Source organism: Rhododendron vialii, chromosome 6a (genome assembly GCF_030253575.1).
Source record: "Rhododendron vialii isolate Sample 1 chromosome 6a, ASM3025357v1".
NCBI lineage: Eukaryota > Viridiplantae > Streptophyta > Magnoliopsida > Ericales > Ericaceae > Rhododendron > Rhododendron vialii.
In genome coordinates, this window is record NC_080562.1 from 10,660,806 (window position 1) to 10,687,455 (window position 26,650).

The 26,650-nt window shown below is 38.9% G+C and overlaps 4 protein-coding genes across 5 annotated transcripts; 3 read left to right on the forward strand and 1 right to left on the reverse strand.

Annotated features, from left to right (window-relative positions):
* Positions 1–1,600: 1,600 nt before the first annotated feature.
* Positions 1,601–3,038, forward strand: LOC131331383 (mitochondrial uncoupling protein 5-like). Its single transcript, XM_058365302.1, has one exon. The coding sequence runs from the start codon at positions 1,892–1,894 to the stop codon at positions 2,864–2,866; it is 975 nt and encodes a 324-aa protein (XP_058221285.1). The 5' UTR covers positions 1,601–1,891; the 3' UTR covers positions 2,867–3,038.
* Positions 3,039–9,966: 6,928 nt separating this feature from the next.
* Positions 9,967–11,407, forward strand: LOC131331384 (mitochondrial uncoupling protein 5-like). The gene has a single exon (XM_058365303.1). The coding sequence runs from the start codon at positions 10,309–10,311 to the stop codon at positions 11,290–11,292; it is 984 nt and encodes a 327-aa protein (XP_058221286.1). The 5' UTR covers positions 9,967–10,308; the 3' UTR covers positions 11,293–11,407.
* Positions 11,408–14,248: 2,841 nt separating this feature from the next.
* LOC131331385 (mitochondrial uncoupling protein 5-like) lies at positions 14,249–15,751 on the forward strand. Its single transcript, XM_058365304.1, has one exon. It carries the CDS (start codon positions 14,633–14,635, stop codon positions 15,614–15,616), a length of 984 nt encoding a protein of 327 aa, XP_058221287.1. The 5' UTR covers positions 14,249–14,632; the 3' UTR covers positions 15,617–15,751.
* A 3,068-nt stretch (positions 15,752–18,819) lies between these two features.
* LOC131331386 (uncharacterized) lies at positions 18,820–26,650 on the reverse strand. Of its 2 annotated transcripts, XM_058365305.1 has the most exons (7): positions 26,467–26,485; positions 26,106–26,431; positions 24,528–24,618; positions 24,118–24,281; positions 22,350–22,377; positions 22,068–22,176; positions 18,820–19,161 (listed from the first exon to the last, which is right to left on the reverse strand). In XM_058365305.1, exons 2-7 carry the CDS (start codon positions 26,322–26,324, stop codon positions 19,080–19,082), a joined length of 693 nt encoding a protein of 230 aa, XP_058221288.1. In that variant the 5' UTR covers positions 26,325–26,431; positions 26,467–26,485; the 3' UTR covers positions 18,820–19,079. The 2 variants fall into 2 exon arrangements, with proteins under 2 accessions (XP_058221288.1, XP_058221289.1); XM_058365306.1 differs by having other exon boundaries at positions 24,118–24,278; positions 26,106–26,650.

Here is a 26,650-nt window from a genome sequence, read left to right on the forward strand (position 1 = left end):
TATTAAATTCCTCATTTAAAATGTTAAGTAGAGACCGATTTTACGTGGGGAGCGGGGTGCTTTTTCAACAAAATCTTTCTCGTTCGTAACATGGCTCCTGAACCCAAAATCTCAACGTTTTCGCTAGACCAAAAGCCTTTTTCTCTCAAACAAACTCTCAATTTCTCGGATCATCCATCTCAAAAATTCGAGTAGCGACTCTTCGATCGCGCCGGGCGTGGGAGCCCACAGGTGGGCTCCTGTTCTCCCCCATAGGAGAAGCCAGGGTTCGAGCGCCATCTTGAGCGTTTGGAATTTAAGGTTATGGATAGCCTCTGAAATTCTCTATAGACTATTATATTAACACCTCGTTAATCCCCGCTAATGTATATAATATTAAAAAAAAGAAAACGAAAAAACAACTTGGGAGTTGGGACAGATGGAGCAACAGATTTATTATATTAATTGCAGAATAATTTTAGGAATGTCAAGTGTAAACACGTCAAATTTCCATAACAGAAAGTCTACACACACATACACTTTGTGCACAGATTGTGCACAGATTTTATTGTGGGGCCCACCACGGGTCCCACACGAATCATCCGAGCCGTTCATTAAATGTAAAACACTTTTTCAAGAGACCTCATAAAAAATAAGCTCAATCCGATACCTATAAGTGCTCGATCCAACCACATAACTTTTCATTAACCGAAAATCTGAATGAAAAGTTAGATGGTTGGATGAAGCACCTATAGGTATTGGATTAGCCTATTTTTTTTGTAGGGACCTTTGAAAAATTGTTTTACATTTAATGAACGGCTCGGATGATTTGTGTGGGACTCGTGGTGGACCCCACAAAAAAATCTGTGCACAATCTGTGCACAGACTGCTGTGTGTGTAGCAGCTCTCTTTCCATAAATAGCCATCCAATTTTTTTGTAATCATCCAAAAATTTTGACACGTCCCCAAAACTCGAGGTTAGAGTGCTCCTACGATTGCCAAAAACGCTCACGCGTCATGATTCTAGCTGGGTTCGTCCTAGCTGGTTCCACCATTCAATTACAGAACAGAGACAGAAGTAACGCAAAAGAGAAAACACGACACATTATTTATTAACCCCAATGGGTTTGCCAAATAGTCTTGGCTTAAAATTTAGGTGTTTTTTCAATCCTAACGTCTCGTGTTTGATTTTATTTGCCAATCACTTTTGGGTTATTTCAACCCACGTGTAAGCATGTAAAACGGTTATAGAAATTAGTTCGAAATGCGCACAAATTAATCCGAAATACCTGCATTACCCAAAAAATAAAAAAATAAAAGATTATGTTATGCTTTGCTTCCCAGTTACTACCAATCAACACTTTCCATTTTGGCAGAAGGTTGGAGAATCAAAAAAGAGAAATACCAACGCCCCCTTGCCCCATTTAACAGTAGGACGTATATAACTTTCCCAAAACTAGGGTCAAAGGTCACGCCGACGAACTTTCCCAACTTCAACAGTAGAAGAACCGGTCCAGTCGAAACCAAATTAGGGCACTACCAACTGGGTCCCCCCACCCTCCAAACTCCGCGTACTGCCTCCGAACGAAGCATCTCTCCTTCCTTCTTTCCTTTCCTTTCCTTTCCCACCTCCCTAGTACTATAAATATTTTCTACCCCTCCAAACACTCCCCACATCTCAAACCCACAAATCGAAAAAACTTCAACAGCAGCATATGTCTCACAGACCCATCGTTCCTCACTACTCCTCTATAGCCTTCGGCCTCCATTCCCATCTCCTAGTCTCCAGTGATATGAACCCAAACTCCTACTGGTCCCAATAACTTATTCCTCTCTATTCTTTGCTCCATTTTTACAGAGAAAACCAATTCTTTTTAACCAAAATCACTTACATTATTTACACAAATCTGAAATGGGTGCCAAAGGATTTGTCGAGGGAGGTATTGCTTCCATCATCGCCGGTTGCTCGACCCACCCGCTTGATCTAATCAAGGTCCGGATGCAGTTGCAGGGCGAAAACCACGCTGCCCCGAACCCCAACCACCACATCCAACTCCGCCCCGCCTTCGCTTTCAACTCCACCACCATCGCCGCCCCGGGAGGCCACCTCCATATTCCGCCGCCGCCGCCCAAGGCCGGTCCCGTCTCCGTTGGACTGAAGATTTTCCAAACGGAAGGCGTGGCCGGCTTGTTCTCCGGCGTCTCCGCCACCGTCCTCCGCCAGACTTTGTACTCCACCACCCGTATGGGTCTCTACGAGGTTTTTAAACAGAAGTGGTCAGACCCGAATTCGGGTACCCTTCCTCTGGGCCGGAAAATAGCAGCCGGGTTAATAGCCGGTGGTATTGGCGCGGCTGTTGGCAACCCAGCCGATGTAGCCATGGTCCGTATGCAAGCCGACGGTCGGCTCCCGGCTTCTCAGCGGCGCAACTACAAAAGCGTAGTCGATGCTATTTCCCAAATGGCCAAACAAGAGGGAGTTACTAGCCTGTGGCGCGGCTCATCGCTTACGGTGAACCGCGCCATGATTGTGACCGCGTCGCAGCTGGCATCGTACGATCAGTTCAAAGAGACGATTTTGGAAAAGGGTTTGATGAAGGATGGGCTGGGGACTCACGTCACGGCGAGCTTTGCGGCGGGGTTCGTGGCGTCGGTGGCGTCGAATCCGGTGGATGTGATCAAGACTAGAGTCATGAACATGAGGGTGGAGCCAGGGATGGCAGCGCCGTATAGTGGGGCACTTGATTGTGCTTTGAAGACTGTTAGGGCAGAGGGGCCAATGGCCCTGTACAAGGGGTTTATTCCTACCATTTCAAGGCAGGGTCCTTTCACTGTGGTGCTGTTTGTGACACTTGAACAGGTCAGAAAGATTCTCAAGGATTTTTGAAGGGGTTGAACTTGGACTGGTGATGAGATATAATGACGATAAAGGATAACTAAATAAAGTTGATTGAGACTATTGATGTTGTAATGTACTACTATATACTATCTTTCGTATTGAAAGTTGTAGCGGAAAATATCAAATTTTGTTGGGAAATTGAATCTCTTTGAAGGGAAAATCTCTTTCTTTCTTGGTAGTTGGTAGTACTTTGGGAATAAAGAGCCAGCTCGAAACAACAAATAGCAGAAAAATGTTTTACCCCAAACCCAAATGGCCTACTCCCATCACGGTTTCAAGGTTTCAATTTCTTTCGTCTCGAAAATTCATGTGCTTTTGTGTTTTATGCCGTTGGATTGGGTGACTTTTTATGTTATAAATTTAACGGTTAAAAAATCTCTCGACACAGGACCATAAATGTTTTTGGCACAAAAGATCCTTCTTCAACTTCAAGCAGTGTCTCTTAAAAGGAGGAGAGTCCTCAGAAGCCACGAAGTCTGGATTTTGTTTGCCAATGCCGGCGAAAATTGAAAATTTGAGCATTTATTACTGAGGCCCCATTCCAGAAATCTTCTTAAAAAATACAGTAAACAGTCTATTTCACATTTTTAAACTCAAATAAAGTAAATAAAAAATAATTTTTCAAATTTTTTTGCATCGTATAAAAAATCTCATCGAGATCTTTCAAACAAAATCCATATTGCATATTTTTAGATTTCAATAAACCCATAGTTTTTGAGCTTGAAATTGCCTTCGTAAAAAATAAGGACTTATTTTCGGTTCCGGAACGGAGCCTGAGTCCCCTTCTAATAAGGATCACCTCATTTCAATAAAATGCGGACCTCCCTTTTCCGATCGAATTTCGACAATCCGAGCTGCTCAATGTATTTAGAACGTGATTTTAAGGGTACCCGCGATGAATCAGCAAAAAAAAAAAACCTGGAGGAATCAGCAAAAAAAAAGACTGAAAAGGATTTCATCTGAGCAGTTTTTATTTTATTTTTATCGAATGGTTCAAATAAAAACTGCTCAAATCAAGTCCTTCCTGGTCATTTTTTTTGCCGATTTCTCGTGAATACCATTAAAATCACGTTCTGAATACATTGAGCGGCTCGAATCATCGAAATTCGATCGGAAAAGGCGAAAAATGAAAAGGTCCGCATATAAGGTCCTTATTTAAATATTTCTATTTTTTACTATTACAAGTGTATAAAAGTAGAAGGGTTCTTCAAAATTTATAAGGTTCTGTATTTTGCACACAGTATTAAATGATTGGCCCACTGTGTGCTCCGCGGTACACGTGGGTCGATAGGTTTTTTTTTTTTTGCCACATTTTATAGCTATCAGAAGTTAGTAGAAAGTTAGTCAACAAAGAGTGGGGTGTTCCACTAACCCTTCTTTTTTAAAAAGTTTTTTTTCTTCAATTTTCAAATTCAAATATAATGAAAATGAAAAATAATTTTTTGATTTTTTTGCACCGTATAAAAGATTTCAATGAAATCTATCAAACAAGATTCATATTGGTAGAAAAATTATTTACGTAAACACATGATTTTTAAGCTTGAAATTACATTCCTTTTCTAAAAAGTTCTTTTTTAAGAAACCGGAACACCATTCCCATAGCCTTGAAATCCCAAATCCTATTTTTTGTGGGACTCGAACCTTGGTGATATCCTCAAAAGGGGAACGTGAACAAACCATCTCACCAAGTAAGTATAATTTCTCATGATTGATAGTTTTTTTTTTTTTTTTGCCACGGGATATACATCAGCAGAGGTTAGTGGAGGTGTTAGAGTTAGCACGGAGAGATCAGAAGCTATCCATAGCCCTGGTTCCCTAAAGGGCCTGCCCTCTGTGTGGCACAAGCTCAAGATCTTCCACAAAAGGGAGGTAATAACTGATCAACTGCACTAAGCAGTGGTTGTCCGTGACTGATAGTTGAACAGGGCGATTTATAAAGAATTTGGACTCTTCAGTCACAGCGTGATTGGGGTTGTTTGATGTTCACTGAAGTCGTACCCTTTCGAATGTAATGGTTCAGAGCAACTCTGATCTATCCCTAAAATTTCAAAAAAGAGAATGGATATGATATATTGGAGGGAGATTTTATAATTTATTTTTATTTTTGCATTTTATGAGAGAATTTAAGAGACACACATTGTACTTTTTAGAGATTTTATTTCCAAAATGAGAATATGATCTTCATTTTTAGAAAACCTGCCAAGGCAATTTAGAGATTAGAGATCCAAATCTCTAAAAAATATAATGAGGTCCTCCTATATTCTTTCATAAAGTTCAAAAAAGAAATAAATTACAAAAAAATTTCTTCAATATATTACATTCATTCTCTATTTTAAAGTTTTAGAGATGAGTTGGAGTTGCATCCTTTATTATAATAAAGTCTCAATATTTGTGTTACTTAGTATAATTTTGTTATGATAACCTAGGACTCATTTCCTTACAATTTTTTTATTATTCCAACAAATCTAGCTTTTAACTCCCCCGCATACCTAAGACCTTGTTCGGTTGTGGGATTTGGATTTTGGATTCTATTCATTATTTTATTTCTCTCTCCATTTTTTTACTTTTATTTTTAATCATTACTCTTATTTTTCTCTCTATCTTTCTCCAATCATTATCTCTATTTTCAATCATTACTCTATTTCTCTCTACACTCATTACTTATAAATTAAAATCCAACAAGCTACTGTAGCAGCGGCGGGGGGAGAGAGAGGAGAGCAAATCTAGGGCTTTTGATTTCTTCAAATTAATGTTTCAATTGCATGAAAAATAGACCTTTTAATTTGGTTACGAAACCCATCTATCTATATACTATATAATATAATATAATATTGTAGGATGACATTTCGTGAGGAGAATTGTGAATGTTACAAATGGCAAAAATTCATTGGATTGTGATGAAAATTATAGAGTAAGCGATGTAACATAATCATACGACACATTCTAAAATGTTTTTTTAATATAGAAACAAGGATTTGATGTATCCATAAATCTTCTCATTTCCATAATGATTTGAGAAAATAACATTATTACATTCTCTACCATCCGGCGATACCAATACAACCATGAAAAAGATAGTTTTAAAGTGTATCTCCAATCCAGTCGTGCATACCAAATTACCAACACAACAAGGAAAGAGAACTTTTTAAAAGGCCCGTTAAGGAATCAGGTGATCTATATGAAATCCAAGGTACTTTTACCGTTGACTGCTTCTTACTTGATTGATCTGTTTACAAAAAAGGAAGATTTTTTCTGACATTCTCTTCCTTTCCTAAACTCTACCCTGCTCGTTTAAAGGTTTTGGATTCTAATCATTATCATATTTTCTTTCAATCATTACTCTCATTTTTCTTTTCATCTCTCTCCAATTATTTCTATTATTTTCAATCATTACTCTATTTTTTTCTACACTCGTAACTTATAAATCTAAATCCGAAATCTCAAAACGAACGGAATAATTGCTCTGTTCTCTCGCATCGACTCGCTCACCATGAAGATAGATGTGAACGTCTCTTGCTCACCTTGCTAATTACCACTTTCCTCGCTTGATTTGTCAGTATGAATGCTAAATTTGTATCAGGATAGTTTAATTTTTTTATTCTTTATATTTATGGCTTTACGTAAGTTTAATAATTTTTATAAGGAGATAACCCAGCTGCCAATTAAATGTTTGGCGATCCATGCATGTTACCTACATCACGGCAAGATATATGCTCCATTGTCGGTCCGAGCAATTAACTTCGTTCTATGAAGAGTGGATGAAAAGTACTTTTTGACAAATGCTAGCTTCATTGCTGAATAACAGATTACAGTGTTCAAACTTCATGTCTGTTGAAAAATTTATGTTTCTGGAATTTCAAGATTTAGTGTTTGGGGTGAATTCACCAGGTGTCTTAACTAATTAATTAAGCAAATTTTTTAAAATATGTATTCTGCTTGTATGTTTTTTCCTTTGTCACGAGGTGATGCTATTGGCTTAAAGGAGAGAGATCAACAGGTGGGGTTGTAGCGATCTGCACAACCTGCTAACCATTAGCCTAAACATGTGGTTCAAAATATTAACTTCCGGTTAATAGTAACTGATGGGTATCGCAATATATACAACACATTTCTCCCACATTTTACCGATATGGGATTCTATTTGGGATTCTCATAGGGTCATCACCGAAACACTGTCTAATTACTAACATCTTTTGAATTTTTGGAATTCTATTTGGGATTCTCATAGGGTCATCACCGAAACACTGTCTAATTACTAACATCTTTTGAATTTTTGTGCAGCTGTCAAACTTTTAGTTGGTGTAGGTGTCTAATTACTAACATCTTTTGAATTTTTGTGCAGCTGCATGTCAAACTTTTAGTTGGTGTAGGTACCACGCTAGCTTATATCCTCCCGGTATGGAAAATTTTCTCTACGAGCAGACTCTGACTATTCATTTTTTCACATAACAAATAAATATACGCGACCAAGTCTTTATTTAAATATGATCATCCTAATTTAAGGCATGAATGATAAGTTCAACAACGCTAATAAATGAATGATTTTGACTATCAATTGAGACTTTACCAAGTTCTATTTTAGACGTGGGAAGAATATTTTTTAAAAAATGAAACAATTAGGGTCAAAGTGTTTTTTTTTTTTTTTTTTGATCCTCAGTGTCAAATTAAGTTCAAGCCGGCGAACTTTCCAAAATCCCAGCGTCTCGAATAGTAGAACCGGTCCAGTGGAACTGGAAACTGGGGCACCCCCAAAACTCGCGTTGTTTCACTCGGTCCCCCACCCTCCCAACTCGACTCCGCGTACTGCTTTAATGCTTGCTTCGGCCGAAGCATCTCTCTAGAGCCAGCCAAGACTCTCTCTGCCTTCCACTTTTGAACTTTCCCTTCGGGCAAGGGAATTTACATCGTTGTGCTGCGTTTCGCAACGAGGCTCTTGGGCCTGCGTCAGTTGGGTTGGCTTTCACATCGGGAGTTTGAGTTTGTGTGTGTGTGTTTAAAGGGTTCACTCTACCTCTCCCTAGTCACCAATTGTCTAGGTGAGTTTGGTAGGTGAAATTACCCCATTATCCTCCCTAAAATAAAATAAAAAGAACTTTCCCTTCTTTTTCCCACAAACCACCACTACTACTACTACTATAAATATTCTCTTCCCCAAAACACTACCCATAAAACAAATAAAGAGCTTCAACAGCATATAGTATTTCTAACTGACCGATCGTCCCTCACTCACTACTACCAGCTAGTAACTACTTCCTCATTCATTTCTTTGCTCTCTTACTTTACAAACCAATTCTTTTTGATATGGTTCTTTAAATATAAAGGAGCTGAAAAACTAGACTCTCAAAAAAATTCCATAGCAAAGCACGTTCAAACACCAAGAGACTTTTGGCACAATGACATCAGGTGTGCACTTACGTGCTAAGAGTATAAAATTAAGGAGTTTAACTCACTTCCAAAATGTTAATTAAACTCGAACAATGCTAACTGATTAAAAAAAGACTTCATAAGTGGGGACCAATACACCCTACCAATGTATGTCGGGCTCGAATGAATATGAGTTTTCGCATCATTTAGGCAATTATATTCTCCCTCTGTCCCAAATTGCTTGTCCATTTTCACTATTTAGGACCTCTTAAAAAATTATCTATATCTTTTGTTTTGTAATGCTTTTTATATATATTCGATATGGATTTTATTTGATAGATTTCAATTAGTTGTATAACATGATATTTTTTAAATTATATAAAACATTATAAATTGTGAGATATAAATAATTTTTTGAGTGGCATGACTGCTCAAAAGGAACCAGCAATTTGGAACAGAGAGAGTAGTATTTAATTTGGGTTTTGTTTAGAAATTTTGCTAACGAGAGTACCTCCAATGAATAAATTTTGGGGTATAGTATAAGCTATACATACGTTTAGTTTTTCTATTGTGTTAACAAAAAAAAAAAAAAATTTGGTTGCCCAAGCCCGGGGATTGCCCCGGGGTCTGCTCTGTATGTACATATATATGAATTTAGTTATGTACAAAATAAAAATTTTATTTGCTTTTAGATTTATATGAGAGTATAAATTTTACATGGTCAAGTTTGCATGACTACAATACTAAATCACATAATGCGCGCGAATGCATGAGCGGAAGAATGAGGTGAAAACGTATTCTGAAAATATCTCAAACTATTGAAGTTTGTGAGAGAAATGATCAATAACGGTAGCCTAGAGCAAAGACCGAGAGCAAGAGCGAAAGATAATTATAAGGTGCTCTAACACTACAGTTGTTTATAAGTTTACAAAAGTTGTAAATGTTTTTTTGGTTTGTACAGTAAAGTATTTTAGTTGAAAACTACTCCTTTTCACTACTAATTATAGACTATTTCCATTTCGGTTTGTGAAGAAACGTTTGCTAATGTATATTGACAATTTTCATATTATGGGAAACCCATGGTAAGTGTTAAAAGTGAAACCCGAAATCGTGTGTTAAGCGTTTGTTAGGCAGAGAAAAAAAAAATGTTCCATTCGGCACCTTATGTAATGTTTGTAGTGTTGCAAAAACACGTTGATTGGACATTGACGTGCATATAAACATGCTAATATTTTCACCACGTGCAATAGAGATATGCGAGCAGACTCTTATCTTATCGTCCTTCTTTTTTTCAAATAAATATATTCGACCAAGTCCCTAACTATTTAAGCCCCATCATCCTAATTTTAGACGAATATTCCTAAGGCCCCGTTCTAGAATATCTTCTTCAAAATTAATACTTATTTCATATTTTTAAACTAAAAAATAATGTAAATGAAAAATTATTTTTTTGATTTTTTTTTTGCACCGTTCTAAAGATCTCAATGAGATCTATCAAATAAGATTCATATTGCTAAAAAATTATTTACATAAACACATTATTTTTTGACTTGAAATTGCATTCATAAAAAAATACTCCCCAGCAGCTTCAATCATAGAACCGGCCCAGTCAATAATAGTAGAACCAGCTGCTTCAATGATCACAACTTCTCGCGTTGTTTTAACGAAAAGTCTGTCCACACAACTCCGCGTACTGCTTCAGAAGCTGCAGAAGAAGCAGCATCTCTCTACACTCTCTATCCCTTCCACTTTTGACTTTCCCTTTTCTTTTCCCACCCCATCCCCCCTACTATAAATACTCTCACCTCCCAAACACTTCCCACAAATCAAACCAAAAAAGGCTTCTTCACCAGCAGCATATGTCTCACAGACCCATCGTCCCTCACTACTCCTCCATTGCCTTCGGCCTCCATTCCCATCTCCTAGTCTCCAGTGATATGAACCCAAACTCCTACTGGTCCCAATAACTTAATTCATTTCTTTCCTCTCAATTTTTTGCTCCGTTCTTTCCTTAGAAACCAATTCTTTTAAAACTTAAATTATTAACAGAAATCTACAAATCTAACATGGGTGCCAAAGGTTTTGTCGAGGGAGGTATTGCTTCCATTATCGCTGGTTGCTCCACCCACCCACTTGATCTAATCAAGGTCCGGATGCAGTTACAGGGCGAAAACCACGCTGCCCCCAACCCCAACCACCACATCCAGCTCCGCCCCGCCTTCGCTTTCAACTCCTCCACCATCGCCGCCCCAGGAGGCCACCTCCTCCATATCCCATCACCGCCGCCGCCGCCCAAGGCCGGTCCCGTCTCCGTTGGCCTCAAGATTTTCCAAACGGAAGGCGTGGCCGGCTTGTTCTCTGGCGTCTCCGCCACCGTCCTCCGCCAAACTTTATACTCCACCACCCGTATGGGCCTCTACGAGGTTTTTAAGCAGAAGTGGTCCGACCCCAATTCGGGCACCCTTCCTTTGGGCCGGAAAATAGCAGCCGGGTTAATAGCAGGTGGAATCGGCGCAGCTGTTGGGAACCCAGCCGATGTAGCCATGGTACGGATGCAAGCCGACGGTCGGCTCCCTGCTTCTCAGCGGCGCAACTACAAAAGCGTGGTCGACGCTATTTCCCAAATGGCGAAGCAAGAAGGGGTTACTAGCCTGTGGCGCGGCTCGTCCCTTACGGTAAACCGCGCTATGATCGTGACCGCGTCGCAGCTGGCATCGTACGATCAGTTCAAGGAGACCATATTGGAGAAGGGTTTGATGAAGGACGGGCTGGGGACCCACGTCACGGCGAGCTTCGCGGCGGGGTTTGTGGCGTCGGTGGCGTCGAATCCGGTGGATGTGATCAAGACTAGAGTTATGAACATGAGGGTGGAGGCAGGGATGGCACCACCGTATAGTGGGGCACTTGATTGTGCTTTGAAGACTGTTAGGGCTGAGGGGCCAATGGCCCTTTACAAGGGCTTTATTCCTACAATTTCTAGGCAGGGGCCTTTCACTGTTGTGTTGTTTGTGACACTTGAACAGGTCAGAAAGCTTCTCAAGGATTTTTGAAGTGGCGAGGAATTTTTGGATTGCGTTATAACTAGATGATTCGTGATTTTGTACAATTGTCTTTTCCATTCAAAGTTTTGGTCGAAAACATATATATATACTCAATTGGCTACTACTTCGGTTTTCTTAATTTTGATTTGGTTCTTTAAATATAAAGCAACTGAAAAACTAGACTCTCAAAAAAATTCCATAGCAACGCACGTTCAAGTGCCAAGAGACTTTTAGCACAATGACATTAAGTGTGCACTTACGTGCTAGGAGTATAAAATTAAGGAGTTTAACTCACTTCCAAAATGTTAATTAAACTCTAGCAATGCTAACGATTTTAAAAAAAGAACTTTATAAGTGGGGACTAGGGCTGTAAATGGGCTCGTTTACTAAACTAGCCAAAAATTCGAGCTCGAGCCTTAATGAGCCGAGCTCTTATCGAGCCGAGCTGAATCATTTACTAAACGAGCCTCTTTAATCTAGCCGAGCCACCCCTAACGAGTTGAATTTTTGTCCAACGAGCCGAGCTTGCTTTCTAAACGAGCTGAAAACTCGAGCTCGCTAGTTCGGCTCATTTACTTAACGAACCGAGCCGAACCAAGCTCATGAGCTGCTCGATTCATTTCCATCCCTAGTGGGGACCAATACACCCTACCAATATACGTGGGGCTCGAATGAATATGAGTTTACGCTTGAAATATTTGTGTAAATATATGTAGTTGTAGAAGAGTTAAACAGTCAAATGACCTATTCATTGTGCATCTTCAAGCAGAAAAGTGCAACATATATAGAATCATGTAAGTGGCAAACAGGGTTCCTACGTAAATAAATGCAATGAGTAAGAGCATCACCGACAGTACGTACATTATAGTGTTATACCGTGTTATGTGTTGCTATCGTCATATTAAAGCATGAAGGTTCAAATTTCCTTCTCCACTGGCAAGGTAAATTAAGTGTTACATTTAACTATAATTGTGTATTGTGCCAAATATAGCAAAATATATACCTATTGCTATAATTTGGCATGCTCCTTGTCCTCTACCTCTCTCATGATGTGATCCACAAATGACTCTTAAAATTGTCATTTTGGAAAAAATAGAAGAAATAGCATATGCACCATTAAAGCAATGGCAACCCTTACAGCATGCCAACCATTAGAAATAAATCGGATCATTCGTGAACTATTCAAGACTCGATTCGATTAAGACTTATTCGAGTGATTCAAGTACTAAATGAACTGGACTTGACATGAGCGTCAATTTTTAAACTTGTTTAATAATTGAGCCAAATTAAGCAGAACTTGATAGCATTTGGCTCGAATAAACTCACAAACATGGAAGATGTGTGTCTGTGTTTGTACATTATATGTACTATATCTCATAAGGATTTCATCATAACCTTAAATACGTATAACCTTTTACATATGCAAAATGAAAATATTATTATATCTTGTCATTTTTAGATTGACAATATCTTTCAATTTATAATATTTTTCATGATTTTGAAAATTTTGTATAATAAAACTAATTGAGATCTATCAAATAAAATCCATATTACATATTTTTGGATATCTAAATTGAAAGATATACGATTTCAATACATATAATTAATTTTACAGTTTTTAAGGCTAATTTTGGAAATTTTGAGCAAAATTTTGACTTCTTAAAAAGTTCAATTTCCCGTAGAGGACACTTAAATTGGAACGGAGGGAATATAAACTTGATATGTTTATAATTTTATATACACACAGTGTCGACCCGAATATTTGAGTTACCCGAATCCGACCCTAAGCTAGGTTGCCCACTTACTAATAATAGTCATATAAAATAAAAGACACACGAGTACTTAAAAGAACAACATCAATGTTTACCTTATGCTTTTAACTTAAATTACATCAATTAATAAAATCAATACATTGGGTCCACGACAGCACCATGTTATAAGTGCCGTCATAATTTAGAAAATTATGTAGAAATATTCTTGGCCAGTTTTGACATTTTTGGAGCTTCATGAGAGCGTCAAAGTGGGAGTACTTTTATTTTTATGTCTTACATGATGGATAGTTTTTAATTTGGTGTTATATATCAAGTACTAAAACTAGTTTGAGTCATAATTTTTACATACGGATGCCTCTTAATCCGTAGCTCACAGCCAGCTCGGGATATACTTTTTGAATTGTTTTTTACCAGCTAGAACGTAAAACTAAACATGGTATTTGTAAATTCTTTGATAATCTGAGAGAATAGAAGCAGAAAGATTTAAGTGGCGACCAAAATATTTGAAAAATGGGTGGTGCATATATACCTTGCTAATCATAATTTATAAACCACTTTTAGAATATAAAATAGAAGACTATTAGAAGCCTTAGTTTAGAGACTATGGAAAACATGTTTGCTTCCTGCCAAAACTGATCAATTTAAGTTTGCAAGAGAAATGATTAATAACGGTAGCCTAGAACAAAGACTAAGAGCAAGAGCGAAAAATTACTCCTTTTCACTACTTAGACTATTTCCATTTTTCTTCGTGAAGAAACATTTGCTAATGGTGTGCTAAATGACAATTTTCATATTATGGAAACCCATAGTAAGTGTTAAAAGTGAAACCCGAAATTGTGTGTCAAGTGTCTGTTAGGACTTAGGCAGAGAAAGAAAATATGTTCGATTCGCACTTAATTTATGTTACATTTGTAGTGTTGTAAAAATACAAGTTGATTGACATCAACGTGCATATGAACGTAATATTTTCCCACATGCGATAGAGATATGCGGACAGATTTCTGGTCGTCCACTTTTTTTTCAAATACTAATGTATTCGACCAAGTCCCTGGCTATTTAAGTCCCATCATCCTAACTTTATACGAACATTCCTAATCCCCAGCAAGCATCTTCAATAATAGAACCAGCTGCTTCAATAATCACTTCTTCTCGCGTTGTTTTAACGAAAAGTCTGTCCACACAACACAATTCCGCGTACTGCTTCAGAAGCAGCAGAAGAGGTAGCATCTCATCTCTCTACTCCCTTCCAATTTTGACTTTCCCTTTTCTTTTCCCACCCCACCCCACCCCCCCTACTATAAATACTCGTCTCCTCCCAAACACTTCCCACAAATCAAACCAAAAAAGGCTTCTTCACCAGCAGCATATGTCTCACAGACCCATCGTCCCTCACTACTCCTCCATTGCCTTCGGCCTCCATTCCCATCTCCTTGTCTCCAGTGATATGAACCCAAACTCCTACTGGTCCCAATAACTTAATTCATTTCTTTCCTCTCAATTTTTAATTTGCTCCATTCTTTCCTTAGAAACCAATTCTTTTTAAACTTAAATTATTAACAGAAATCTACAAATCTAACATGGGTGCCAAAGGTTTTGTCGAGGGAGGTATTGCTTCCATCATCGCTGGTTGCTCCACCCACCCACTTGATCTAATCAAGGTCCGGATGCAGTTACAGGGCGAAAACCACGCTGCCCCCAACCCCAACCACCACATCCAGCTCCGCCCCGCCTTCGCTTTCAACTCCTCCACCATCGCCGCCCCAGGAGGCCACCTCCTCCATATCCCATCACCACCCCCGCCGCCCAAGGCTGGTCCCGTCTCCGTTGGCCTCAAGATTTTCCAAACGGAAGGCGTGGCTGGCTTGTTCTCCGGCGTCTCCGCCACCGTCCTCCGACAGACTTTGTACTCCACCACCCGTATGGGCCTCTACGAGGTTTTTAAACAGAAGTGGTCCGACCCCAATTCGGGTACCCTTCCTCTGGGCCGGAAAATAGCAGCCGGGTTAATAGCCGGTGGTATCGGCGCGGCTGTTGGCAACCCAGCCGATGTAGCCATGGTCCGGATGCAAGCCGACGGTCGGCTCCCGGCTTCTCAGCGGCGCAACTACAAGAGCGTAGTCGATGCTATTTCCCAAATGGCCAAACAAGAGGGAGTTACTAGCCTGTGGCGCGGCTCGTCCCTTACGGTAAACCGCGCCATGATCGTGACCGCGTCGCAGCTGGCATCGTACGATCAGTTCAAGGAGACCATATTGGAGAAGGGTTTGATGAAGGACGGGCTGGGGACCCACGTCACGGCGAGCTTCGCGGCGGGGTTTGTGGCGTCGGTGGCGTCGAATCCGGTGGATGTGATCAAGACTAGAGTTATGAACATGAGGGTGGAGGCAGGGATGGCACCACCGTATAGTGGGGCACTTGATTGTGCTTTGAAGACTGTTAGGGCAGAGGGGCCAATGGCCCTCTACAAGGGGTTTATTCCCACCATTTCGAGGCAGGGGCCTTTCACTGTGGTATTGTTTGTGACCCTTGAACAGGTCAGAAAGCTTCTCAAGGATTTTTGAAGTGGTGGGATTCTTGGATTGGTGATGAGATAATGACGATAAAGGATAGTAACTAAAGTTGATTCAGATAAATTGTTATTGATATTGAAAATTCTCTTTGGAAATACTAGTACAGTATCAAATTTAGTTGAGAAATTGGACTTTTCATTGTTCCTTTGATTTTTTTTTTTCTCTTTCTTCTTTTCGTACTTGGGAAATAGAGAGACAGTTCAAAACAACAAGCAACAAAAAAGTTAGACCATAAATGGCTAAGTATTGTTAAATTTTGTGTTTAATTATGTGAAATAGGAGTTTAGGAAAGGGAGAATTCGGCGCAGGATCATGTGTGAAAGATTATAGTAGTAATAATATAGATTTTTCCATGAATGAACATGACTTGTGATGATTGACAAAAGGGTAGTTTTCTAGTATAAAACGCAATGAGGAAATGAAGTGGTAGTAGTCTTTTAGGAATTAATAACCTATTCAAGTCACCTTGTTTTTTGGGGTCTAAAAATTTATAGAAACGGTTTTAAATAAATTTTCTCAGTCTATCTCTTTCTACTCATTACTCTCAAATGAAAAATCTCCCTCAAAACCCCCAAACGAACCCGTGCTTGAGCGGAGGTAAACATGAAATCGTCTAATTTCGAAAACATTTCAGCCTGTTAAAATACGTAGGGACAAAGATTGAGATCGGGAACAAAAGTAGAATGAGGATTAAGAGCGAGAGCGGAAGATTTTATTATTGAAAATTTATGTGACCTAAGACTATATATAGTACTAGTTGTTGTAAGTTAACAAAAGTTATGATTCTATTTTGAGAATATCTTTTTTTACAGAGGATACCGTGAAAATGGGTTTACGGAGCCCAATCGCGTGCGTTCAAAGTGTTTTTGGACGGTCCGGATTGAAAACCAATTTTGACCGGTAAAAAATAATTTTTACTGTCAAAATTAAAAAACAATCTCAACCATTGAATTGTGGAAATGGACTGTTGCGATTGCACGAATCTGCGAAAAACCTGTATACTGCTCCGCCGTGAATAAGTTTCTCTATTTTATTTTACGTTTGCGCAATAAAGTACGTAGTAGTAGTAGTAGACTAGGAGTAGTAGTAATGGTTTCTGGTGGGCGGTGGCTGCGGTGGTTTTGGGTTGTGAAAAAAATACTCCTGTACTGTAAAAAAGGTGGATGAAAGTAGGTATATAGTTTGGTCTAATAATAGCGATCATTTGATGATGATGATGATAACATTATCGTAGAGTAGTGTTTGGAATTTTGATGAGCCCAGTCCAGTCAGTTTCATGCAAAACCACTTGCTCTTCGGACCAACGTATGGGCTCTACGAGGCAAAAGGTTTGTTCTTTGTCCTTACAGATGTCGGGTCAATGTCCTCGTCAATGAACCAAAGTAGTATTTATTTTGATAAACGCCGCAAATTAAAATAAATTCAACGTATAGCCCCCAAACTGGATTATACCTTTTTCAATCGGTCAAACTTTGGTTTCAATAATTGGCTGCAACAGGGCGTTCTATTTAGTTTAGACGAGGCGTTCTATTTAGTTTAGACTAGATCATACTTCTAGACCCCCATTTCTCATGATCCTTCCAAAACTCAATTTTGTTGTTTTTCGTTTTGCATCCACAACATTCATCCCAACTAGTATTAAATTTATCGGAAATTTTAATCGCAAGAAAGATTAGCAGGGAACCACGTAAGCAAAAACGCGTTTGGACCCATTTCGAATCTAAAAGTAATACTTACCGATATCCATTGGAGCTTATTTTTTATAAGACCCCATAAAATAATATTCAAAAATTTATGGATATTTTTTTAGATTTTTGTGGGACCCGGAATGAGCCCAAACTCGTTTTTCCTTGCGTGGTTCCCTGCAAATCTTCCTTGCAAATAACAGGGCTCTTTTATAGACGCTGCAATCAAGAAAATATTTTAAAAAATCATATTACGATATCTATAGGCGCACAAATAAGTCAGATGTTACATTACAAAATGATCAGCGGTATTGTTTTATGGATTTGAGACAATTTTCTGCGCACCTATCAGTGTCTGGGCAAATTTTTTTTTCATAAGAATGTTCTTCTATGTGGGATTTATAAAATTAACACGGTGAGTCGTAAATAGATGGTAACCCCAAAAAAAGTTCGTTTGGAAGGGTGTTGAGAAATACGTTGAGGTGAGTTGGTTGTTGGAGGGAAATTGTGGAAAGTAAATTTAATATTTTCTTTTCAAGGTCATCACTATTTTTAGTATTTTATAAAGGAAAATTAACACATTACAAACTAAAATACCCTTAACTTTCATGTTTTGAGTAGTTTCAATATTTTGACCTTAGGGAGTAGCCCAACTGGTTGTGTAGCCTCCCAAAGGGAGTGAGAGGTCACGGGTTCAATTTCTATGGATATGAGATCAATCCTTTGTACGCCTTGGTCATGTAGCCCTCTTGGGGGTGAGAGGTCGTGGGTTCGATTCCTATGGATAGGAGATCAACCCCTTGTGGTATTGCTAACTACTAACTCCACTTACTATATCGCTTGACAAAAAAAAAAAAAAAGAACTTTCACGTTTTACTTTTTAAAAACTAAATTCTTCAATATTTTTTGGTATATACATTTTATGATCCAAATATGGCATTAGTTCTACGTTCAACTGTTAGAGTTCATCACACCTTTGTGTGTCTTGGCTCTCTACGGTGAGGGTTTTTAACATCTCTTCTGTTTATAAGTTCTTTCTCCCCTTCTTTCCTTGCGCCGTCGCTCCACCAGCCTTTTATCTCTTGTTAGGAAAACATTCGGAAGCAAATTAGGCCAGTAATTAGCAACCAAAATATCAGCTTGTGCTCTCTAACAGTTGAGTCAACTTATGAGTTGGTATACTTTATAGGGGAAGCTCTAACGTTGAGCGTTGCAAACTCAGTAATCATAATTTCTTTCAGAGAATGAGAACAAGATTCTTACACTAGTCTATCAATTTCGGGAGAATATTTTCTTGCGCCCTCACTTTATCAAAGTTACCCACTTTCATGATCAGAACCGCTTATTTTATTCACACGGATTTCTTGTAGGAATTTGTGCAGAAATTCAGCTTAATCTGATATTGATAATTGCTCGATTAAAAAGTCTAATTCTTGGGCCTAAACCTTTAAAAAGTTGCGGAACAGAATCAGATAGGTTGAAAACAAAATAAAAAGCTCCGATCACAAATTGTAAAATCAGGCAAAGCATGATCATAAGTGTAAAATTCCACGAATTGTTGCACCAACATGACCCTTTCTGAAATGTAAAAAACCGCACATTAGAAATGAAGCATATTTACAAGACTATAAATAAGGCCAGAGCACTAATGGAACTGTAGCACGAAAAGAATGACGATTATGTTACAGAATTTATATGGAACACCACACGGCTTAACCACTGCACAAATACAACAAAGTCCCAAGCACCAGACTTTCTGCAAAAAGCCCCTAAAAGAGCTTTGATATGACATGGCAAGAAGTCCAGAAGGCTGCTGAGGCAGCCCTGAGAAGCGCCGGGTTTTGGTAAATCCTGTTTAGATAAGAACAGAACAGACAAAACTAAGAACTATACATAATGAACAGGAACAACAGAACAAAACCATAGCAGTCAGAAACGTGACTATTAAGCGTGATAAGATACAGTGATACAAATTAGCTCCTTGGGCATCTCACCAACCCTTCATACCTTAAGCTCCAACACTTTCATCAAGTTAACCAAATCATGGAACAGGCAAAATCTTTATATAATGCATGATGATCCAAATCTTTCATCAAATTTGAGACCGATCAATTTTAACTCAACTTAAAATTTGGTTGGAGATGGGTTTTCTCTTTACCAAATTTGGTTCTTCATGAATCAAGCTTTTAACAGATGTTCTTACTCAAACTCTGATGAAAGAAAAGGTGAAGGGTTGGAGGAGGTGGCCTTAGCCGCCTTAGATGGAAGTTGGAACCGACATTGCATGCAAGAAGAATATAACTCCTTGTGAGAAAAAATACAAATAAAAAAAAGAGAAGGGAAAAACAAGCTAAGTTGGTGAAGATGATTGCACCCTATTTGTCTCTCTTGCAAAACATACATCATCTCTAACAGTATATAGTATGTTAAATGCTTACACTTGTTACTCCGTTCAGCGCTCAAATGTATTAGCACTGAAGCATAGAGAGAGACGCTGCCATAGTATGTTTAGATATAAGCTTATGATCTTCTGAAGATGAATTGATAAACACCGAAGTAGAAGTGGTACAGTAGAGGGAAGTTGCAATGTCTAAGCATGTTGGGATCAGATTTGTCTTCCAAAAGAGCAGGGAAGACTAGGTTTTAAGCATTTAAAAAGTGTGGAACAAACTCACCATGATGAGGCACTTATGGGGCATACGTAAAAAGGTGATACCTTATGGGTTAAATGGATACACACACGTCATTAAGGCTAATAGTCTTTGGTACACGTCCTTGCCATGGCATTCTTCTTGGAGAGTAAGGAAGTTATTCAAGATCAGACCATTGACCCAACCATTGATCAAATACACTTGGGGGAATGGACAGGGAACCTTTCTTTGGGTTGACAACTGGCAAACCTTGGGCCCCTTGTACCAGAGGAATGGTGATATTGACCAAGAACAAAAAATAGAGTAATACAACAAATGATAACACTCCAACAGATTTTCTCCCAAACGAACAGATTCAAGAGAGGGTCACATGGTTACCTAGAGCTAAAGGGGGGTTTTTTTTTTTGGCTTCTGTGAAAACAGCTTGGAACACTATTAGAACTGCAAAGAATAAGGCACTTTGGTTCCCTACAGCCTGGTACAGCCAGAATATTCCAAAATGGTCATTCATCCTATGGCTTTGTTGCTTAAAAAGGCTGAGGACCAAAATTGCTTAAATGAGGCTTGCTAGCTGATGAAAAATGTCTGCAATGCTACTGAGCAGCAGAAAACCATGACCAACTCTTTTTTGATTTTGAGTTTGCTAGGAAGGTCTGGTCTATGATGCTTCATCAATGCAATGTCAACAGGTTACCAATGGGTAGGTCAGATGAGCTTTCTTGGGCCATCAATAATATGAAAGGGTGATATCCTTTGTGAAGGTTATACTAAGGTTGGGATTAGCAGCCGCTGTCTGCCAAGTTTGGCTTGAGAGAAATCCTAGGATTTTGATAAACAAGGCGAGAGATCCTTCTACATTGTTTCAAGTGTTGGCATCCGATATGAGCAAATGAATCTGCTCTTGGAATACAGTGGAGAACAGCTATGAGAACTGGACTGCCTATCGTGGAATCTTCCTATGAAAATTTTGAAATTTAGAGCTGGTAGTGTTAGATCAAATCTATGAAGCACAGGTACTTCGGAAATGTCCCCGTACGCGCACTGGGTACGGGTACAGCGTCGGTATGGCAAAAATGTACCAGGTACGGCAAAATTGTACCGGGTACTTTTGGTACAGCAAGGGTACTCCGTCAATATGCGTTGGGTACTTTGCAGGTATGTTTTAGCCCAAAATGAATTTTTTTTCAAAATTCTGGAATTTTTCGTAAATAATTATAAAATGTTGGGCTTATTGTGTAATTTGTCCTTTAAATACACACAAAGCTCAAGCCTCAACCCACGATGACAACATCCATCGATCTAGGTCTCCAAATCATAAGTTCTCTCTCTTTGTATATATGTATCTGAATGCTAGTTAAGTTAGTAGATAATATGTATGTATCTGATTGAATGCACTGTGATATATAAAAAATAGTAATATATATATATACATACAGTCCGGATCAAGTCCATACCTCTTCCGGTCCGCACCTCTCCTTTTCCGATCGAATTTCGATGATCCGAGCCGCTCAATGTGATCAGAACGTGATTTTAAAGGTACCCCCGAGAAATCAGCAAAAAAAATGACCGGGAAGGGCTTCATCCGAACAGTTTTTGTTTGTATTTTATTGAACGGTTCAATAAACAACTACTCAAATCAAGCCCTTCCTGGTGTTTTTTTTTTTTGCCGATCTCTCGCGTGTACCCTTAAAATCACGTTTTGAACACATTGAGCGGCTCGGATCATCGAAATTTGATCGGGAAAGGGGAGGTGCGGATAGGAAGAGGTGTGGATAGGAACCGGACTGTGTGTTTATATATATAAATATTCGCCGTACCCGTAACCGTCTTTTTTGGGGTTTTGCCATTTCCCGTACCCATACCACGTACCCGTGCTCCATAGGATCAAATGCTCAGGGATTTGTGTTTGCTTTGTTCTGTAGTGATGAAGGGGTGTGCCCTGTTGGATTTTGTATTGGTTTTCGGTTTGAATAAAATGATACTTATTAAAAATAATAAGTTGCAATGTCTGAGGTCCACACAGCCACCAAAGATATTTGTACTTTAGATCTTTAGATAGTATAAAGCTACGAAACCATTGTCAGCGAATCAATCTCAACAACATACCCAATGGCCGTTGCTCCCCAAGATGCTACATTGTAAATGACTTTGCTCCCATCCCAAGCCTTTCGAAGCTTTCCCTTTTTCTTCTTCACAGAGAATGTTTTGCTCAGTGCTGGAGGAAAACCCAGATAACGTTGTTAGGAAAACATAATTTGCCTAATTTGCCTTATACCTTCTGAGTTCTGACAGCTAAGCCAATAAAGATGGGATGGGAAAATCATGGCAAACGAAAATGCCTTTTTACTTCTACTTTCTGTAAGATCAATATGAATCAATCAAACTCACCATCTTGGAGTTGATTAGGAGTCAAATCCTACAAAAAGGAAAGAAGAGGCAAGAAATCAATGGTAAATATCATGTCATTAGTATGGACTTCCTATAAGAATGCTACTGGATCTCAAACAAATTTAACAATGACACTGATATGGAACCACAAGGGATTCCAGTGCAAGAACCAAATATACTGTTACGCATATAAATTATACGAACTCTATCCAATGTATGACCCTAGAACCTATGAAATGCAAAGAGCGATACCAACAATGCTCTATACCTGCATTCATAGCACGTCTAGATGCACCGGCAAGTGGTATTTGATACTCAGGAAAGTCTGCACAGATACCTATATTGGCAGGCAGGTAATAGCATGTACAGTAGCCCTTTAGCTGGTTTTAGGACCTGACGGCTAGCGGTCTAAGGAGATCAATGTCTTACAACAACCAATTCAAGGTAATCAGGCACAACGGAAATTTTGTGAGCAACCACTAATTAAAAAGCAAGATCAAGTTCCTTGCTTCAGGCCATAGGCCCAAAACAATGTTAAACCAAGAACACTTACCCATGCATGCTTTGATCATGATTCTGGCTACATGCTGCATTAAGTTTGAACTTCTCACTATGAGAATTTTATTTGTCCAATAGATGATCAAATTGGCATTTTTATGTCAATTTAGTTCTAATGACCAAACCCTTTGGGTAAAACTCATAAATGTTCAGTTTTAGGGAGGAAAATAACAAGAACTAAACATGGAATGACTATTGGAAACAACACAGTAAGAGTAGCTCACTGAAAGAACTGGACAGTAAAGAAGGGCTAATGAAGATGAACTAAGCCTCTAGTTACCATATTCCTTTCCACACAGGTAGTATCCCTGAACCAGTGGTAGAGCCACGATTTTAACCCGAGGGGGGCCGGCTTAATAGACATATATTTTTTAACGGAACGTATACTTATTATATCATAAAGTTCTTGCTTTCCAATACATTACATTTGTACATTGAAATGATTCTAGCCTAATGCAGCCAAAGTATACCAATCATTTTGTTTTTTTCTTTAGGCTACTTCCAACTTTCAAGTGCTTATTTTTTATTTATAAAAGAAAGGTGAGAAATGAGAATGTAAAATAACCGGTTATTTATCAAATCAAACCAAAATTAAGATTATAAGTAGCTATACACGAATAATTATCAATAAAATATTCAAAATCAGGTATATACAAAATAAAAATTTTAAAACTACTACCCACACCCCCTCGCCACACCCCCCCCCCCCCCCCCCCCCCCCCCCCCCCCCCCGAACTAAAGGCAAATGGCAGCTAAAGTCAAACTAAATATATCAGAATATGTAGTCTACTGTAACTGCATATGGGAAATACAGAACTACAGTGCAAGAAAACTGCCAATTCTGGATGTACTAAAACATAAAAGACAAGCCCAGGACTCCAAGCCAGTATTTCACTTTCACAGAAATTGTCAAAAGGCAAATCATTAGATCCTTGGGAATACAAGTATACGCACAACAGCACAAAAGCAAGGTTCCAGTTATAAGAGAGATTTACAATCCCTTTTGCCAATTCTCCACCATAAGGAGATGAATAGATGATTATGAGCAACCTAAAGCTCAAAAATTATACCAAGAACCAGTACTTGAGACTAGGACTATTGATGTAGGCTTACTGATAGCGATCAACTATTATGGCAGAGAATAACCAATTGAATCAAACAAAACATTCCCCATGACCTCTATTGAACAACAATGACGGCTTACACATACCTTAGTCTGTTTAAGGGATAACAGGTAGGCTGCCATGAAGCATGCTATACCCTCGACTATATCTTCCTGCCTAACCAAAACATAGTCTTCTTGGTCCGGCTCGGAATTTCCTTCTTCCCATAGATCATTATCGCTGACCATGTCCCATGAACTACCTTCTTCTGCTATCACAAAAGGATTGATTAGCAACAAACAATGAACTTCTTTTGAAAGGAAAGGAGTAGTTGCAATAATAGAGGATCTGAATTTCGGTGGCCATTCCCAAGAACACGGTTGTCAAAGGTTTTAACTTTTAAATGGCAGGAAAAACAATTATTTACAGTACGTGAAATATCTGTGGATGTTTTCCAATCATCATACGTAATTTTTAAGTCATGAATATCTCAGAGCAACAGCCTCTAGATCCCTACCAGCCATATTTTGCGGAGCTGATGCTTGTGCACTTTCTAGCTTTTCAAGGAAATCAGGACATTCAACTCTCGATTTGAGAAGATCACACAACTGCAAAACAGAAACAAAAAGCATTACAAATGCACATCACAATTTAACTTACGAAAAGACATATTGACAAGTTGGTGATAAACTAATGGTCATATTTACATGAAGAGACCAAAGTTGGGGTCTTGTTAGGTTACTGCAAAAAAAAGTAACAATAAGTAGTCCAATATAAATTACTACCATCTAAGCTGTCAAAAACTAAATAACTACCATCTTCAGACAGAATCATCAAATTTGTCTGAGTGCTTCAACACTTGTAAAGTGCTAAAGCAAATCACTAGCAAGAGCTGCAAGACCAAGGGGATATGATCATCGAGTAAATTTTTATACTCATCGAAGCATTCGTCAACCAAACTTGACCTTAATATTGTGATCATGTCAGCCTACAAGGCTAGGAATACACGGTGTAACTTCCAATTACAACCCTTTGCACCCAAAAGAGAATTACACAAGACTTAAACAAGATGGTCCACTTTGAATATCAAACAAGGGAACATGATAACTATCGCGGAGTATCTTACTATCACTACGACACATACAGACGTATTTTTGGGCAAACCCTGAATGTGGGAGGGCAATACAGATAAACGTATTCAAGATTTTCGCGAAAAACAGAGACCAAACAGAGAACAATCTTGTTTTAATAGACAGTTATCATGTTTTCTATGTCGTATGCACAGAAAGCATTCATCATATTCGAGGTCTTAAATTTGTATGCACTACAAGGTTTTCCTTAAGCATTACGACGTTTTCCTTATATTTAGCTGAATTAAAGTCTAAAAGGTCTTAAATTTCTTATCCTCAATGTCAAGCATAAAAGAACTTAGCCCAAAGAACCAAAGATCAGTCTCTCAAAGTCAAAGATAATAACCTCCACCCTAGGAGGCTAGGATGAGAAAACAAATTCAAACACAATGGAATCAAATCAACAAAAGCATAGAGAAATAAAATACAGCACCACAATGCAATGGAATCAAATCAACAACAGCATAGAGAAACAAAATACAGCACCACAATACAATGGAATCAAACCCTAGCTTTGACCGAAATCCAAAATTCAGCAAACAAACAACCAGAATCCGTGAAAGTGCCTCATCCAGTCTGTTTCCTTATCGCGGCCTGAATTGTTCTATGTTGCATAGAAAACATTCATCATATTCGAAGTCTAAGATTCATTATGCTCTGCAAGGTTTTCCTTAAGCCCTCCAAGATTTTCCTCTATTTTTTTAAGTCTTTCGAGCGGAATTAAAGTCTAAAAGGTCTCAAATTTCTTATCCTCCGGGTCAAGCATATCAAAATTTAGCCCAAAAACCAAAGACCAGTCTCTCGGAACGTAATTATCCCTACAATAAGATTGAAACACAATCTAACACAATCAAATTCAATCAACAAGCGCATAGAAAACACAGCACAACAATACAGCAGAACCAAACCCTAATTTTGACCAAAATTCAGCAAACAAACAACCCGAACACGCAAAACTCTCTCACCTCGTCCGTCTCCTTATCGCGGCCGGAGGCCTCGGCGGCATCCACATCGCTGTCGCTGCAGTCGCCGTCGTCGTTACCGCCGCCGCAATCGTCGGCGTTACCGAGCAACTCGAGAGCTCTCTGACAATTCTGAAGCACAGCTTCCAACGTCTTCCTCTTCACGCGAAGGCGATCCTTCTCCGACCCGACCCGATTCAACCCTAACGCCTCGACCTCCATAAAAAAAAAAACCCCCTAGAAATACATAGATACAAACGAATATTGATATGGATACAACATGTGTCGGGCGGATGTAGAGAGAGAGGCACAGTGAGACCTCTTTCTCTCTCTCTCTCTCTCTCTCTCTCTCTCTCTTTGTTACTTCTCTCTCTTGGGGTTTCTCTCTCTTGAGCTCTTAAGCTCTGGAGGAGGAGATGATTGTTGGGTCCGACTCCATTATTATTATTGTGGAGGGTAGGAATCGATCGGAAAAAGAGGAAGAATGATTCTAATGTGAGGTTTGTTACGGCGGCGTTTTGTTTTGGATGGGTTGGTTGTTGGCGTGA